Source organism: Atractosteus spatula, chromosome 2, assembly GCF_055471065.1.
Source record: "Atractosteus spatula isolate fAtrSpa1 chromosome 2, fAtrSpa1.hap1, whole genome shotgun sequence".
NCBI lineage: Eukaryota > Metazoa > Chordata > Actinopteri > Semionotiformes > Lepisosteidae > Atractosteus > Atractosteus spatula.
Window position 1 is genome coordinate 74,193,549 of NC_142707.1, and position 19,079 is coordinate 74,212,627.

Genomic DNA, 19,079 nt, shown 5'->3' on the forward strand with positions numbered 1-19,079 from the left:
AGGAGCATACTGCAACGCGTGTGAAGGCCATAAACGATATTAATTTTGGAACATAAACATGCAGTATATGGCTGGTCTCGGTACTTTAAAGAAAACATACACGAAACATGGTTTCATTATGACCAGAATCGGTCTTGAGATATTTTTAACTTGATTTACAGTATTTGAGAGGTATGTCTTAACACCGATACTACAGTGCTTAAGTACTGCTCACGTATATGTTTCTAGGTTTATATTATGCATTTCATACGGTCAAATTACTTTTGAGCAACTAATAAGAAGCACGAAACGGTATGCGTTTTAGTTTCGTTTTGTGCTGGGACCCGTGGATTGATTAGAGATATCAAGTACATACAAGTCATTTTTTAAATGTTGTAGTTCGTCTTGAAAAAATGTTACGAGTACATCATCTATCAACAATTACACAGGTTCTGTTTCCATATTGCGGATTTTGGTTACGTAATATTATTTTCTAGATTTCACGTTGTGAATATATGATTTGGGCAAACAGAGCCGCAAAGAAGTACATTATGGGTTGTTGTTTTTTTTATGCAGTTTTATCTAGAACAAGCGATGCTTAAACCTTTGTCTGATTCTTGTGAAACTATCCACACGACAGTTACAGTACCTAGGAGTTGACTTCAGTGATGTCACTGATGGGATGTTTCTAAAAATCCATCCTCTGTAAAACGTCTTCTCTAGTTGTCCTGCATATGTATTCGCTAATGAAGCTGTGTGTTCTGAGCCTGGATCTCTACATTTCTGTATGAACCAGCTTAGAGGGCTAAAGACAGCTTGGGTTAAATTGAGTGGAAGGCAATTTATGCTTCTAAAGTCATGGTCAGCATTTATTATTGTACTGTGCTGTAAACTTGTTCTGTGCCAAGTCACATTATTTTATAGCGTTTTTATAGCGTTATCAAATCCGGTGGCGTTGTGTGTTAGTTTCCTGACTCCCATGTCACATGGTCTGTGATTGAAACTTGTGAAACCGGTTTAATTCGTCACAGCCAGCACTCCGGTTGTAAAGTAGAAGCAGGCGAGATTTCCAGCGAAAGACACCTCCCCCTTCTTCAGGTGTGAGGGTCTTCTGCTCAGAATGAAACGCTAAAATGTAATGTAGGCTCTGAATGGGTTCAATTATGATTTGGGCTTGATTAAGGTCGCTGCCTTTCATCTAAAACCCTACTTGAATCCTTCTAAACTAAAAATCAGTGTTAGTGAGTTCTAAATAAAGAGGTATCCAGGTAACGGTGAAACGGGCGGACAGTCTGGGGAGATCGCCCGTTTTCCATGTAAATAGTTCTCTGGTTCCGCACCCCTTGGTGTTTCTCTCGCTCTCTCTCGGGTTACCTGATCATTAGCTCGAAAGATTTGAGTGCTTTGTGTATATTCTAATGGTAGTGGGGGCAGGGTGTGTGGGAACAGGTTTGGTTGAAATTGCATTGGAGATCTATGTTCTTCACACCTGAAACATTTTCTCTGAAAGCATTTTCTTCGCAGTTTAACCGATCTTGTTACAGCATGTTACAGTTTACTGTTATTAACCATATTAATTTTAAGTGCTTAATGTAAAATCTTGTAAAAATATATTTTCATTGTTCAAATATACATTAAGTCTGACTATCATATAATAAGTTAAATACAAAACTAAAGAAAAAATAGGGTTAAATATAATTCAAAATATTTTGCTAACAATGTTAACTGTTTATGAATAATAAAATGTATTAACTAAGGAGTAGGATGGCACAGTTGTTAGTATGTTTTTTGTTTTGTTTCTTTTTCATAAATACAACAGTAGTACCTGATGTCTCAGTGGCTTTCAAAATTAAATTATGCATGCAAACCTGTGAACTAGAAAGATAACTAAGATATCCATCCATTTATAATGGTGGCAAAGTGGTTAGCATTGCTATCTTGCAGCACTGGGGTCCTAGGTTCAATTCCTGCCATCCTGTGTGTGTGGGGTTTACATGTTCTCTCTGGGTTACATGGTTTTTCTCCATATGTGTGATATGACTCCCTCTCGCACTCCAAAACATACTGGTAAGTTAATTGGTTTATGGGAAAACTGGCCCTGGTGTGTGTGTGTTTGTGTCTGTCTGTCCTGTGATGGACTGGCGCTATGTCCAGGGTGTATTCTGCCTTGTGTCCGTCGCTTACTGGGATAGGCTCCAAATCCTCTGTACTGGATAAAGAGATTAGAAATGGAAGTAAAGGCACTGTGTGGATGGAACTATACACAGTGTTAGAAACCCACTATGAAATGGCAGCATCTCACTGAGAATAAAATATTTTATAGTGCTGGCTTAAGGAAACAGCCTTTCCACCTCTCTTGCACATCAGTATCCATACCTAGTTATTTAAACAAATTGCCTCTAATTATAAACATCTTAATATGCTGGCTCTGTGGATCCGCATCAGCTATGTTTGCCCATTCCTTCAATTCATGTGCATCCAACACACAGTTCAATGCCAGCAACTACACATAATCTAAAATACAAACCTTATTTCAGTATCTATGTAAACATATAGTCTTATAGTTAACTTCATCATCTTCATCAAAAGTATGCCTAACCCCATTAGGAAGTGTTCTTGTTATAAGTGTATTCCTCAGCTTTCCCCAAATTATCTTCTTCTTGCCAACATCTCTAGTCTTTTATCCTGCAATAACTCAGCCAACACTTAAATCTCCAAAAGCTGCTTGTGTTAATTTCTTTAAATCACAAATATCATGTGTAAATACTGGCCATGTAATACTCTGCATTGTGGAATAATAGTTTATTTTAAAGGGAACTAGAGAAACTAAGAACTAGAGAAATCAAGAAAGGCTTTTTTTCTAGAATTAATAAATGCACATCCTGTTCACTGGGGAAATTAAATCCACACTGAGCAATCTTCAATATGTTCAGAATATGACAGCAAGAATCCTATCAGGGATGCATTACACCTGTTTTCAAGTCCTTGCACTGGTTACCTATCAGATTTCGAGTCAACTTCAAAATCCTTATCCTCCTTATATACTGTCCTACAACTGTTATTATTGATCACCGAATTATTGTACTTGACATGACTTCATTCAGCCTTTCCTGAACGTCTATGACAGGCAGAGAGAGTGCTGTTTCTGGTGCAATCTTTTGCAGCTGACATTTCACTGTTTTAAACGAACAAGAAATTAGATTGCTCATAAATCAGTTATTCTATATAAACACAGCGTAATTGCCCTCCGAAAATCCTCTTTTTCTTGTTCGTTTTAGAGACCTTGATCGAAACTGATTTTAGATGTCAGAAAGGATTTATTTTCTCTGTATTTCCTACATTGCTTTGTCGAGATTTTAACTTTATATCTAACTTTATATCTAGGCTCAGATTTCAACTATAAATCGTACAGTAATTAATAGCAGTAAATACTGATGTTTTGCGCCCTCTTACCACAAAAATATATGTTTTGTAGTTGGGATTAACTTTATTTCGTACGCGTAGCTACTCCGATTCGGACACCGAACAGTTAAAGATGGCGGCAAATCAGACACCCAGAGAGAGGGGGGGGGGGGCGTCTTCTCGCCTCCATAACTAAAATGCCAAATAGGAGTGGCTTAAGCGACATACACAGTCGTGTAACTGACAGTTTGAGGTAGCCTATCGTGTAAATTTCACTTTGTTGCTGATAGGTTAAGCTTTCAAAACTCTGCCCCAAAGTCATGTGACTGATTTTTCGCCCTGTTTCGTTGGTTAAACGCAATGATCACAAGCACCACCATGGTAACTGGGATGTGTAGTTTTTAATTCCGTTTGAATTATAACTGTACGTACTGTTTTCATATTTGGCCAGGGCTTTAAAGAGAAGGCGCGCCAAAAAATTTCGGTGCCGTCATCTCTGCTTTAAAGGTACCCCCGTGCTGGAAGAATTTGACCTCGGAACGTTTGCCCAGCGTAGTTATAGTGGACATAAAAACAAGAGTTCGCTGGCATTATATCCTAGAAGACACAGACTGGCGCCAGACCGGTAAATGCTTGATGAACTAGGGATTGGACAGTTTCCAAGTGCTTGTACAATCGATGGAAATGTTCAAATAAATGTGCAAAAGAAATAAACAAAATAATCATTTATTTCTTTATCATATTGGCTAGCTAATGTCCTCTCTTTGCTAGTTAGTGGCTGTGTTTCTGCGTTGGGTAGCAACGGGTGACTGTTCTCAGGCGGAAGATGTAAACAGCTTAATTTTCGTGTTAAATAATTTTTAAAAATTAAAATTAATTCTATACAGCAATCACATATTTGGGTACCGTTTCATAAAACTTTCATGCTTAAAATGTTTAGGGAGAAATGGAAGACTGGTGTGTATTTTTTCTTTAAACTATCAAGACCAGCCATACACAGTACAGTTTATGTACATACAGTAATGTTTATGTTCCTAAATTAATATCGTTTATGACCTTCAGATGCGTTATGCTCCTCTTCTTTTTATGCTCAGCTACTAAAATTTCCCTTTAGTGGTAAAATTCCATATAAATATTCAAAACTAAGCGGATTGAAATGTGCACAGTAAAGACATTAAATGATTAAATCTTTTCACTACCAACCAATGCACCACGAGTGCCCCTGTCGGTCATTTTGGCCAGCCAATCACTTACCGCGGTGCCCTGCGGTGCCCTACAGTGCCCTGCGGGTTGGTTACTGTACCGCGGGTTTTTACCGCTCATTTTGAATGGCTGCATCTGTATGTTGAAATAAAGGTTTGTTTCTGAGGATTGTGAACATTGAATGAATTGCATTTATCATCTGCGTTTTCTTCTTAAAGAATCTTAGATTGTTTTGCATAAAAATAAAATGCAGTACACACCTTGATTGTTCTGAATCTTGAAACTAACCCGATCACTTATGCTTGCATGACTAGTGCTTTTTGATAGTCATACAAATTAAAAAAAAGATTAGAAATGGTTAGCAAAGGAACAAGTAAAGGTTTATTCCATGCTGAAAAGAAAAGAAACATCCATGGAGCCTTCTTCGGGTGTGGGAGAGAGGAACACCGGCAGTAGATAAAGCTGGAGAGAACAAAAGCTGGGAGTGGAGAGGAGGGAACAGGAGACGAGCAGAGTGGACACTCAGGGGGTGTGAATTCGAGAGAGGTGAAGAGAGGTGTGAAGTCAAAAACTGCAAATGAATAAAGAGCATTAGAAAGAAATGACTCTGCCGTTGAAAGGAGGGGGAAGGTTTAATCCTAGTTTCAGGATAATTTTGGTTTTGGATATCTTTCTCCAATAGGAGCTCTGAAACCCCTCTGGGAGAATGCGGATGGAGAGATCAGCCTAAATGTTATGTCTCTTTTTTTCAGCATTGAATAAACCTTTACTTGTTCCTTTGCAGTGTACACATACTGACACAGCTATCTACTTGAACTTTTTAAATCATTTTTTCACCTCACTCGTGAAGAGCTAATGATTTCCTACAGGGATATACAGTATTTATTTAGTGAGTAGGGCATTAGAATAAAACATACCTCAACCCGAGACAAGCACAGTGTTGGAAAATGACTCTCACTCTGAGTGGCACTGTGTTTTGGGGGTGGTTTGTTTAATGAGTTTTTAAGCTGTTACATGCACAGAAAGCAGTTTCCTGCAGTACTGCATGTACAAATCGGAATTACTGGCAGAAGGCAGAACGTTACTAAGTTTTTAAACTAATTTAGACCTGAATTTCCCAATTTCAGTGTAAATATGAATTGGTTCAGGTGGGTAGCTGTGTCAGCATGTGTAGGCTGCAAAGGAACAAGTAATAGGTTTATTCCAGGCTGAAAAGAGAAGAAAGAAAACATGTTTCGGACATGGAGCCTTCTTCAGGTGTGAGAAAGACAGAGCAGTAAGAAAAAGTAATGTAGCAGGAGAACAAAAGCTGGGAGAGAGGAGGAGCGGGAGGCAGGAGCAGGGGGACAGACAGAGTGGCCAATCAGGTAGTGTGAAGTCAGGATAGGTGAAGAAAGGTGTGAAATGAAACCTACAATGAATAGAGAGAATTTAGAAGAAAATTAGTCTGTCATTGAGAGAAGGGGGAAGATGTGATCCTAGCTGCAGAATAATTTTAGTTTCTGTAGTCTTTCTGATGTAGGAGTTAGAAAAATCATCTTTGAGAACAAAGGCTTGGAGAAATCTTTAATCTTCACAGCCCTAACATGTTCTCTTAAGCGGTCTCCGAGTCTCCTTTCTGTTTCCCCAATGTAGATGGCTGAGCATTTACTGCAAGAGATACAGTAGATAAGGTTGCTGTAGGTACAAGATGTCTTCTGAGTCCTGAGGGGCCTTGAATGAGTGTGTTGTTACAGTAGATATATACTTGCAGGTGATACAGCAAGCTCTGTTGCAAGGGAAAGTGCCTGGTGTGGATGGTTGCTGAGGGCAGTCATGGGAGCTGTGAACAAGAAGATTACGCAGATTAGGTGATCGGCGATATGAGATGATGGGGTGGTCAAAAAAGAGGGTCCCAATGGAGGGATCATCCTTTATGACAGAAAAGTTGTCATTAGTAGTCCTGGAGATAGAAAATACGCTGGGGTGGTAGGGAAGCACCAAAGGAATGCAGTTGTTACGTCAGGAATTCCTGATCGAGTTGATGGTCTGAGGGGTGTTTTTGGCATGGGCAAGGGCCCTGTCAGTAACACTGCTCGGGTATCCTCTGTTGATGAAAATAGAGTACATTTTGAGGGCTTGGTTCTGGAAATCAATGTCGTCGCTGCAGAGTCGTTGTAGCCATTGTAGAAGACAGGGCTTCACACCTGAAGAAGGCTCCACGGCCGAAACTTTGTGTTTTCTTTCTTCTCTTTTCAGCATGAAATAAACCTATTACTTGTTCCTTTGCAGCCTATACATGCTGACGCAGCTACCCACCTGAACTAATATAATAATGTGGGGTTTTTTTTTGTGGGTAGCCTTTTGTGGGTCTGTGTGTGCTCTGGTGATTCTGGGAGATGAATAGAATCTGTGGCAAGGAAATAAGTGACCTAGCAAACTTTTAGTGAAAGGGGTGACAAAACGTCTGCACTTGTTCTATGTTTCTGGACAGTTTGCTGACAGCGGGAGAACTGGAAAAAAATAGACAGTATGGAGGGAGTAAAGCTGCTTGTGTTTGGCTGCATTTGGAAGCAAAAGTGTGATAATTTGACCTGATGCCTGTTCAATGAGACCATTTTATAATTAACCACTGATGTTCCATCTTTATTTTTCAATTCAGGCATTAAAGGAATGAAACCAACATTAAACCACCTTTAAGAAGGTAGTTTTAAGAAAGTGCTGTGCATTTTTATTCCATTTGGAAATCTTACATTTAGTAACATACATTAAAAAATAACCATAATTATTAACACTTTAATTGTACAACATATGGTTGTTTAATTAAATTGCCATTATAAAAATGCTATTACATTATTTTTTGAAAAACAGAAAAGTCTTTACCTTTCTGCTTTAAGGAACCTTTGATGAGGAAGTGCAAATAACATTTATTACAAAGTACATATTACTGTATGTTGATATAGTTACAAAACATTTCATGTTTTTCAAAAGATAATTTTACACTAAATGAGCTCTGAAGATGTTATTTTTTCAGCATGTTAGATGAGAGATTTTTTTTGTACTGTAAAAAAGTACAATATTCTGTGGAAATAAAATAATCAGATAGACTGCATGATGATGGCAAAAATTGTAATAATGGTGATTTATTTAGAGTTATTTTCTAAATGTGGTGGCAGCCAGGTCTGTCCTCTATATTCTCCAAAAATTACACAGTGTGGATGTTTGCCTGATAAATCACATTAGAGGTCAACAACTGTTCTAGGAAGATTTGGGCTTTAAGGCATTATATTAGTTTGAATAAATGCATACAGAGATATTATCATATTTATTTCATAATATCATACACATAGATGAGATGAGAGAGCCTGCATCACAATTACACATCAATGTCGGCAGCACATGATAAAGAAAGTGAGATGCAAAAGTATTAACTTAACAAGGGATTTCAATAATATTTCTCGTTCTCTACACATGGTCTCTGAAATTGAAGACCTATTTGTTACTGAATTATACAAATCATTGTGAGAATATAAATATTTTTCATGTCTTGCAAATATTTAGCAAAAATCTTTCTTTGTCTTTTATTTAAACCCCTCAACAAAATGATAGTTCATTTAATTCCATTAATCATCATCACCTCTTTGTAACAATCATAATATTGTCAATTTAATATTGTCACGGTTATAATAATTTATTAATGAATTATATATAATATAATTAATATGTGATTAAATAACTTTAATCTGTAATTAGTTTTGTTCTAGAAGAATCGGTTTGAAATATTTGACCAAACACAATCATACCAAGAGCTTTTCTGAACCAGCTGTAAAAGAAAGCATAGACAAGAGGATTAAATGTAGAATTTAAGTAGCCTACCCACAAAAGACCGTCAATTAAACCTGGTGGAATTGAATAATTAAATATAGCATTCACGGTATTACACAAGAAAAATGGCATCCAGCAGCAGAGAAAGACCCCCATCACTATGCCCAGCGTCTTTGCAGCTTTTCTTTCTGTCTTGCTTGAAGTTGTTTTCCTGCTGTCTTCGGAGGTCTTACTCTGGGATACTATGCCTTGAATTGTCCTGGCTTGTCTCCTTGCTACAAGGAAAATTTTCGAATAGATCCCTATCATGATAAACCCAGGGATGTAAAAAGAGAGTGTGGAGGAAATCATGCTTGATGCTTCACTCTGTATCAGATTACAGCTACCTATACAATAAAATGTGTCATAGTAGACATCTTCCATTCCCATTATATTTAACTCTAGAAATATCATTCCAAATCCGGTAACAGCTGAAATACTCCAACTAACTGTAATCATGTAAAATGCAACACAGACATTAATTTTAGTTTTGTATTTTAGCGGTTCACATACAGCATAATATCGATCAATTGAAATGAAAGACAGATGCAAAATAGAAGCAGTACATAACATGACGTCTACACTCTCATGGATTTTACAAAACAAGTCACCATAATACCAGCAGGATTCAAGGCATCGGACTATAGCTGTAGGCATCAGAAAGCCTCCTAACAGCAAATCAACAACCGCTAGAGAAAGGACAAGAAAATTGGTCGGCGTGTGAAGCTGTTTGAAGTGAGCAATGGAGATGATGACAAACAGGTTTCCACATACAGTCAAGAGAATAATTGTTACAGCAACGAGATACAGTGGGATACGTATAGTAGCCAAATAAACTTGTTTCAGACATGAATTGTTTACAGAGTCGTAACAGAACTGTGCATTTGCAGCTATCCCGGTTTGAGAGAAGTTCATGTTTGGCAGTCGAGGCAAAGTGTGAAAAGTATCTTCCTGGAGAAAGACAAAAAATCATGCAATTGATAATTTCAATAACACAATTTCTAGTTTTCTTAACTTATAATTAGAGGTATTTTTATACCAAAAAGCACAACTGTCTTTATCACTAAAACTTGAAACACTTGATAAATAACTTTGTACTTTTTTAAATAGTATATGGATACGTGAAAGCAAATAATTTTTCATGTGTTCAACTAAACTGAAGCAGACCAGCATGGCTGTAGTATCCCCTTTCCTCTCCTGTATAATTTTGACTATACAATTTCTTGTAATAAGTGGAACTAGTTTAGCTTTAGTATCACTGACAAATTTTATATTTTTAATGTCTTTTGTTCTTTAAAAGTGCATGTGGTCATACAGTGTAAAGCCAGAAAGGTTTTGATATCAGCACATTGTTGGTTTAATCCATGCTTAATTGCAGTCATACTATAATTCCTTTGGTATGTTCTACCAATGGGTGTATGTTACTGGAGCTACTGCATACTGTATCATGTAAAAAACAAAGTCAAAAACTAAACAAAAAATAATTTGTTTCTTTAATCCTTAATAATCTGTGTGCAGATTTGCAGGTTTTCACAATGTGCACAAGGTTTTCACTGCGTATTTACTATATATATATAATATTATTATTACTCCTTGATACTTATTTAAACACCTTCTGTTGCTTTATCAGAACATGTCAAATTCTTATTATATATTAGATTGATCAAGCTGTAACCTCTTGGACATAAATCACAAGCGTTACTGTACATTTGTTAATTAGTTGTTATTCCCATTTGACATTGGTATGAATGAGATGAAATAGGAATTAAGTTAAAATTATAGAAATGAACAGATGTTTCAATTAGAAATTAAAAACTTTGATAAAATTGTTAAGTGAGTACACGTGTGCCAAAGGAGAAATGTGTATTTAGTTTGTGCAAAACATATTAATATGACTAGTAAAGCTTAAGATATTATATTTTATTACTTAAGGTGAAGATAAATACAAAGTACATATTACTGTATGTTGATATAGTTACAAAACATTTCTAATAATAGGAAATAAAACCAATGAGGAAAGCTTCAAAATATAAAAATAAAAATAACCACAAGATGCCCATCAGGCTTAAGGTTTCAAAAACATCCAAAGACAGAAGTATTTTCTACAAAACTGTCTATTCACTATCTAATCACTTATATATTTTAATCTGCATTTATTAGGACTATTTCTATGGAAAGCTAAAAAAAAGATTTAAAATTTTATGCAGTAAAACAGGATGTTTAATTATTGTTGAATTAAACTGTTCCAGTAAAATCACTATAAAATAGTCATATTTTTTTTAATGATTAGATACATTTACTGTTTTCACAAGCTTACCTTGTTCAGATGTTTAGTGGCAACATGTCCAGCAACTTTGTAGTGGCTTTTTTATACATTAATTATCTGCCAAAGGCCCAATGGCTCTGCTACTGCTGTTCTGGCTCTCATTAATTGCTGACAAGACATTTCATCATTATTTTACCTTATGGAGCTTATGTATTCCCCATTGGCCAGCAAACACTTGAACTGGACATTATACAGTACATTACTCCCCAAAAACTAAAGCTTAGTAGTAATTACCTTCTAACACATTTTTTATTCCATATATACATGATAGATAATGCATATTCTGCTTTCTGCAATTGCATTCTGCAATTTCCCTCACGGGATCAATAAAGCATCTATATACATATTTCATTTTGTTTAAAAAAGTGCAGTGTGGGTAGCTTTACTGTATGTAAACAGAACTTGATTCACTGCATGACAAGGAAAAATGTTTTTAAGATTAAGTGGTAATTATTGAGTGAAAAATCTCTTTCCAAATCTGAATGAAATGGCGTTGTCCAACATACTATGTAAATATTGTCTTCACTGTTTATCACAGGTGCTTCCTATAGAAGAGTTTTTCTGATGATTTGTCCTGTGGACAGCGGGTGACCAATAGAGAGACTGTTGTGGGAAAATTACTTCTTCCAAAGAGCAGAACACCTGTTTATGGCTTCCTCTGTTCATTTCCCTCCTTTAACACTTGCAGCAGAGCATTTGTTATTGCAGCTGTTGGTAGCAGTCCGCTTTGCTCTAACAAATATTGTGATACGATCTGAGTTAACAGAGCTCAGCAATTACTCTAATGACCACCACAATAAGGTTGAGTGGTTATATTGCAGGTTTTATTGGTTTTATTGGGTATGGATAATATGATGTACCACTTCAGGGACAGTATTATGTATATAGTTCACATTGACTGGATAGATTCTCTTACGCTAAGAAATAATTTTCCCACTAAGCTTCTAAGTAAACCATATACAATGAGTTTGAATTTTATTGTTTTCAAGCATGGTGTAATTGTATCTTGATTTGGCATTGGAATGTACTTACAAACTAACTTTACAAAAGTGCAGCAATAATTTGATATGGGATATATCTGTATTTACATACTGTATACATACTGTATTTACCATAGTGGTGAAATTAAATAAAAAAATATTTAAAAAATATTTCATACTACAGTACTGTATGTAGCCTGATCAAGAAAGACAGTTTTCAGCAACACCTCTCACCTGATTAAGTAATGATGCAGTAAATGTTATCTACAATTACTTTTTTCACTAACTCTGTTCTTCAACAGATAGCGGTGACCACATTCACATTTTTTTTTCTAGTTTGAGCAATAAGAACAGGGTTGCAGGTCTATCCCACCAAGCAACGTTTTTGGTCACCCTGCGGTCTGTGTGGATCCTAATGCCCCAGTATAGTGATGGAGACACTATATTGTAAAAAAAGTGCTGTCCTTCAGATGAGGTTCCAGAGCATTCCAGAGGGGTGCGAAAACAGGGCGATCTCCCCAGACTGTACGCCCGTTTCAAAGTGGGTCAGCTGCACTGGTCAGCGGCTTTCCTAATCCTCGCCCTGATCACTATTACTCCTGTCCTGCCCCTTGCCGCTTACCCCAGCCGGGCGCTCTTTGGCAGCAGTGCCAGGCAAATGCGCAACATTAATGTAGGGCTTGCGGGTTTGCGCCCTACACCCTGCGGTACCGCTGTGTACATACAGTACGAACATGTTGTGATTTTCAGAAATATAAAAAAGGTCAGTATACTGTAGTGTCTATAATATTTGCTATTTTAGTTTTTCAAAGAAATGTTTATTTGTTAAAAGAAAACTCATAGCGATTACTGGATTTGAACACCTGCCCTCACGCTTATAAGTCAGTCACTTAAGCTATCACGTTACTGATCCAGTCATGTGACATTCACTGAAACAGCCGTACACATATCAATGGAAAGTTTTATACTACTGTTTATGCTACAGTACCAGAATATAATTATATCGTTATTAATTTCTTTAGATACTCGATTCCATATTATATTCCCTGTTAATTCTAAAAGTATGCTTTTGTTTACTCCGATAATGAGCGTATTTGCAGAAAAGGTAAAAACGATCAATTTTCACAAAGTATATAAACGTACAGTAATATGGTCAGAAGGAGCACGTAAAAATGTTTCCGAAATAACCATATGTAAGAGTTTGATGCTGAAAATGTTTAGGGAGAAATGGAATACTGGTGTGTATTTTTTCTTTAAACTATCAAGACCAGCCATATACAGTACAGTTTACATACAGTAATATGTTTACATTCCTAAATTAATATATTTTATGAGCATGTGAAAGGCATGCTTTGTATGATTGGAAACGAATGCGTGATCGGATCAACGAAATGCTGTGTTGTTACTATTTGTCAATGAAAAAATAAAGTCTTTTCGTTTACAAAGACGGTTACAAAGAATGTGGACCAGGGTAATACTTTGAGTTTACAGCTTGTCCAAGGTCATTCATTGTTAATACTATTAGTAATATCTTTGGTAAAGAAAATATTTCTGCATAATTAAAATATTTATGATAAAGGTGGTAGGTTGTGTACTTTTGTCCAACTGAGCAATCTTGCTTTCATAAAATATACCAACTTTTTAATGTATAATGATTAACATGCTGTAATATACAGTTTAAATTTAAAAGTCTAAAGAGTATACAACTTAAATTCTTAATTGAATAAAGATTGCCCCCCGCAGTGATTGGGATTCGAAACCAGATGTTTCTGGTAATAGCTCAAATGCTGTACAGGAGAGGTTAAGCTTTATTAACTCCACCTGCTGGTTTTACAAGGTGATTCCGGATAGTATTTACATAATCTAATTTGCATGCGGTATATTGCGACAAGCCCACCATGTTATACTGCAGCATACCCCTCTCGTTTTGAATGGCTGCATCTGTAGCACTCCACTTCCAGATTTGAACCCAGAGAGCTCACCACTGTGCCACCATACTGCCTAACAGAAGAACAGAAACTTTTCAAATGAGAGGAGGGCATTCAGTCCATCTAGTTCATTCGGTGCATAGCAGCTATTGATTTTATCTTGCTAGTTCCATCAGTGGAGAGATGGGACTATCTTTAACAAAATGTCTGTTAATGTTTAACTTACTGTAGTTAGTTCCACAACCCTTTATATAAAGATACAACATCTTTGCCGTGAAAGAAATCTAAGAAATTCATCCCTTCATAAAAGTGTGGTGCATATAATATAAGCTTTGCCATATCAATAACAAAAATAACAGCACTTTGTCTTTAATAATATTTGTCCATGTGTTATTTGTGCACATGTAAAATTGTGTTACCTTCTTCAAGTGACTTGGTGTATAATGCAATATTTTGTAAAGCTGTCTTTTTCAAATGTATGTATTACATGTAAGTATTACTCATGATATTTAGGAAAGCGTTTTGGTCTATAGAAATGCATTCACACAGACGTTTTATACCTTACTCTAACAGTTTTTTTTATATAATTGTTAAAAGAGCTTTCTATAATTGTGTCCAAGAAAGAATCAATCTATATTACTAACACTTCTTCCAGCACCAGTCTTAACTTTCCCAGGAGGCCTCCTAGCCAGGTACTGGCCAAGCTCACACTTAGCTTAGCTTCAGCAGGTTGCCAGTTGTTAGTTACAGGGTGATATGGCTGCTGACGTTATATAAATTTAACCTTACACTAAACTAATTCAATTTGTTCTGCCTCACACAACAGCCTATAGACTGAAAATTACATAACAAAATTATTAAATTGTTTAATATGTCTGAATCTGAAGTATAGCTCTTGTAAGGAAGAATGCATGCAAGTAATAATACCTGTTTCCGGTACTGTAACCTGGTTTAATTTGAATAATCACCAAATGTGCTGTTTAATGGGCAAAGCACAGTTACCTCACAGTTCCAGGGGTTGCAGGTTTAATTATGGCCTCAGGCTCATGAAGTGCATGGATTTTACTTGTTCTTTTTGCTTTTGTGTATGTTTTCTGTAAGTTTCTGTAAGGTTGCCATGACCACCTCCAAGATGAGCAGCAATACTGGATGAATTCTATTATACCAAGGGACTGCTAATTATCAAAATAGACCTAATGTACACTTTAAGTGTCAATCGAAACATCCCGGTTAATAGCTTGTAAATATCGTCCCTCGTATCTTTGTGTACAGTGGGAAAAGCACCATCTGGCCTTTTCAGCTTGTTTGCCTTCAGCACTCACAGCCCCTCTGACATATTATCTAATATTGTCTAGTATTGAGATGGATCCTACATTAAGGATTACTACTACATTCTGGTTTCTTTCATAATATTATATGACTATGTTTGCTGCTTTTTTATTCCCATCTCTCAGCAATATTTAGTTTTGAATTCATTAAAACCAATAAAACTTAATTTTGTTGATTTGTGGTCCCGTGGTAGTACTGTATTCACCACTACTGTTGTCTTAATCAAACATCTTTTTGATTTACTTATTATTGCATCATTTTTTTCTTTTTGGGATCCTCCCATTCATAGGCTTGATAAAATACTTTATTTCTTACTAAGATTTTAAAGGTTAAATTTATTACACATTACCTTCAGATCTTTACTTACTTTTTTAAAGGATAAATTTGTACCCTGCCTCTAGTGCTGTATGTGTTAGGAAAAGGGACATATTTGGAAAGAATGTATATTTAAACACCAGCAGGGCAAACATGAATTTTGACCTCCAGAAATGCTAGCCTTGCAGTGTCCTGATATCACATATCTCTCATACTCCCAGTAAGTTTAAACACAGACGTCTTTGTTGCTGAGCCACATGACAGGTGTCCAGCTTTTAAACATCAGAAAATCAGAATCTACAACATGAATACATAATAAAACTGAGTGTATGTGAGGGGATCTTAATTGTGCTGTTAATCTGTGTAATTACCTAGCTACAGCAACAAAAGCTACATGTACACCACTTACTTTACACTGCCAATAAATCATTAAACAGCAAACACACTCCTGCTCCTGTGCTTACAGTCTCTCTCTTACTTTTATTGTTGGGGGGGGTGGCTATACCCTTCTGTATCACTTTATTAGCCACATACAATTTCTTGCATTAGGAATTTGTCTTTTCGCATACCCCAGCTTGCTCTTCATGAGACACACAGACAGGGAGAGAGAAGCCTGGGGTCAGAGCGCAGGGTCAGCCATTTATATGGCGCCCCTGGAGCAGTTGGGGTGAAGGGTCTTGCTCAGGGTCCCAGTGGAGTAGGATTCCTCTGCCAGCCGTAGGATTTGAACCAGCGACCTTCCAGCCACAAGCGCAGATCCTTAGCCGCAGAGCCCCACCCCTCTGCTCCGCTAATTAATAGGTGATTAATTAGCAATTATTAAGTTAGAAAAATGAAGCTATGCTAGCTGATGTGCAAGCAAATTACAAAGGAATCCATTATAAATCATCATTATCATAATAATTAACATATGCAAAATATAATTATCAAAAGTAAAAAATATATAGTTTCTAGGTACAGTTTATGCTTTTACTGACATTGTATATAAGCAGTTGTGGTCATAGTATAAACATTAATTAGCATTTTACAGTATTGTCTCTGAAATACATGTGAGGATTGAAATTCAAGGACTATTGTGTAACGAACAGTTCTTTCCGGACCCTATGCGGACGACACAATCCAAAGAAGTGGGGAAACACTGGGAAAACGTCGTGCAGGAATACGGGGCTGAAAACAGGGGGGCGTGTCCAAAGTGCGCTGGTGCACGGGGGAGGTGTGGCCGAGGCAAACAATCCAAGAGAGTAATCCTTAGAGGGTATCCAAAAACACAAGAGTAAGTCCAAAGCCAGGAGATCCATCAAAACAAGGAATTAAAAACCATGAACCGGGTCGGAACCGGCGGACTAGGAACAGGAACAGAGGTAAAACCTTAACGGGACCAGGCGCTTCCAGGTCCCAGACTCGCATGGTGCGGAAACCAGATGCAGAGCCAGGATGAGCGTCAGCGCCTGGCTTTTAAGGTGGGCTGGGTAAAAGGGATCAGGTGCACAGAATGAAGTCTAAAGTGAAAGGGCTGGAGCACCCTTAAGGAGGGGGGACTATAATCGTGACATATTGTGAGTCTTCTGAATTTCTGTATTGACAATTTTGTCATGTAAGTGATACTTTTAAATGTTTTCAGAAAATAATTTGAAAACAGTTTTATATTTTATTATAGAAATAAGCAATATATAAAATGCAAAACAGGAAAACTGAAAAAAAAACTTAGGAAATTACATTAAAAAAATTACTGCTACTGGTCTGATAAAATACACCCTTCATACAATAATAAAGTCCTGACATAATTTATACAGAAGAGAATATACTTGACAACAAAGCAAATCACAGACACTTTGGCCTCATTGTAATGCTCTTTAGAGGAAAAAAAATATACTTAAACTTCTAATTGGCTGAAAAAATAAAATGAATCATAAAAGTTAAAAAATGAAAAAGGTAACAGTGTCATAAAGCTAATTTGAATCAAATTCAATTGTAATTTGAACAAAGAAATCCATTTCATTAAAGAATAACCACAGTATGCAATACTAGCCATGAGGTTTATGTATGCCTATTTTGACAATACAAAGTATACTGTATACTGGAAATGAGTTATACCTTCATCTGAGAATTCCTCATAAAAACAGCTAACTAAACAGCCTAAACTTTTTTTCCAGACAGACAAATATTGGCTCCTGGGTGCTGCTAAAAACTGCAGTGCCTGTTATTTGCTTATAGTTACAGAACATAAGTTATTCAATTCTAAATTGACTAATTACTCATTTATTACTTTAGTACTTCACACCAATATAAAATCAACTTTGTGCATAGTGCCCCCTTTAAAAAATCCAGGTTCTTTTTCACATATACGATTTTGTTTGCATAAAAAAATATATACAGTATAAACAATGGTTTTGTGATACAGGATGTTGCTCATCCTTTCAGAAGGGACAGAGACAAACTTTTTTTAGATACAGTAATTTTCTCCTGAGGACATCACACAAGATGTACTGTATGTGGAGGACAGACTGGGCAAATTGCCCTCCCACCTCATCATATTTTTGATATTTTTTTGTAGAATTAATTATTATTTTCCTCCTGACCAGAGCAAGATAAATAATTTAATGTTAAAAGCTTCAGAACTCCATGACAAAAAGATAAGATTTGGCCTTTGTTTTGTCACATCATCAAATGCATTTTTGTTATTTTGGAATTTAGCACCGGTGACTTTGTTTTTTATTTTTTAGCTGGGTGAATGTGTCTTTACCTGATTGTCATACATGCTAAGGTATTCTGTTACACAGTCTTGAATCTAAAAGACAGGTTTGAGACAAGAATATTCCAATTTAATACCACAACTCAAATTCTTTATGGATTGTTAGATTTATATAGTTACTGCAAGCTTGATCTTTTTACACCATGAAAGCAATGTTATCTACCAGTAAATCTAAACTTATTCCAGTACTTCTCTGGTACACTTTAGAAAGGTTAACGAAACAGTAGTGAATGTGTCAGTGATACTACTATAAACAAATTTGTCCAAATGTTTGTGTTTCAGTTTTCAAGCAAAGAAAATACCTGCTGTAACTCAACTAGCAATCAATCCTTGCTTTTGCCTTGCTTTGGCCCAAAAGGCCAAAACATGCACACTGCTCTTACCAAAACAAAAGAAATATTATAAATATTAGATTCAATTGCGAGTCCCAATAGATAAACGAATGAATCTGTTGAAACATGAACATATTACTCTAATGTGTGTCATACTAAACAATTATTTGAAGTTCAAAAGCAATATCATTGGGTTTTACAGAACACTGCAAATATACTTTACTTGCTATACTAATCAAGAGTACATTATCTGCAATAGGACATGGCGTGACAGCTCTGAGATGTAACAGCTATGATGGAGCTGCTACTGTGGACTGCATTTTTTTCTAAAGGTGTGGCTTTGTTGATTTGGAGCACAAATCCTTTCGATTTGTCAGAGATGTGTCTGGGGTACTGCTAGCTCTATGGAAATTCATAGAAGGAAAGTCAAAAAGACATGCTGTCTCCGAAATAATAAAGTAACACAGCATGAGATCTTCTTCATCTTCTGATAGAACTTAAGCTGTCTCAAGGGTTCCCGAGTACACGAGTGCACAACTGTCCATGGAAAAAAAGATAATGCACAAGCGAACTTAATGACACAATTAAGGAAAATAAAATTATGTACTTCTTTCTAAACCTCATTTAAATTCTTATTCTTAGCAGCAGTAATCCTAAACAACTACAGTCATTTTATATTTTCTTACTAGT

At 36.3% G+C, this 19,079-nt stretch overlaps 1 protein-coding gene across 1 annotated transcript; it reads right to left on the reverse strand.

The window, feature by feature from the left end:
* Positions 1 to 8,301: 8,301 nt before the first annotated feature.
* LOC148840288 (trace amine-associated receptor 1-like) lies at positions 8,302 to 9,342 on the reverse strand. Its single transcript, XM_088907395.1, has one exon. The coding sequence runs from the start codon at positions 9,340 to 9,342 to the stop codon at positions 8,302 to 8,304; it is 1,041 nt and encodes a 346-aa protein (XP_088763521.1).
* Between the last annotated feature and the right edge of the window lie 9,737 nt (positions 9,343 to 19,079).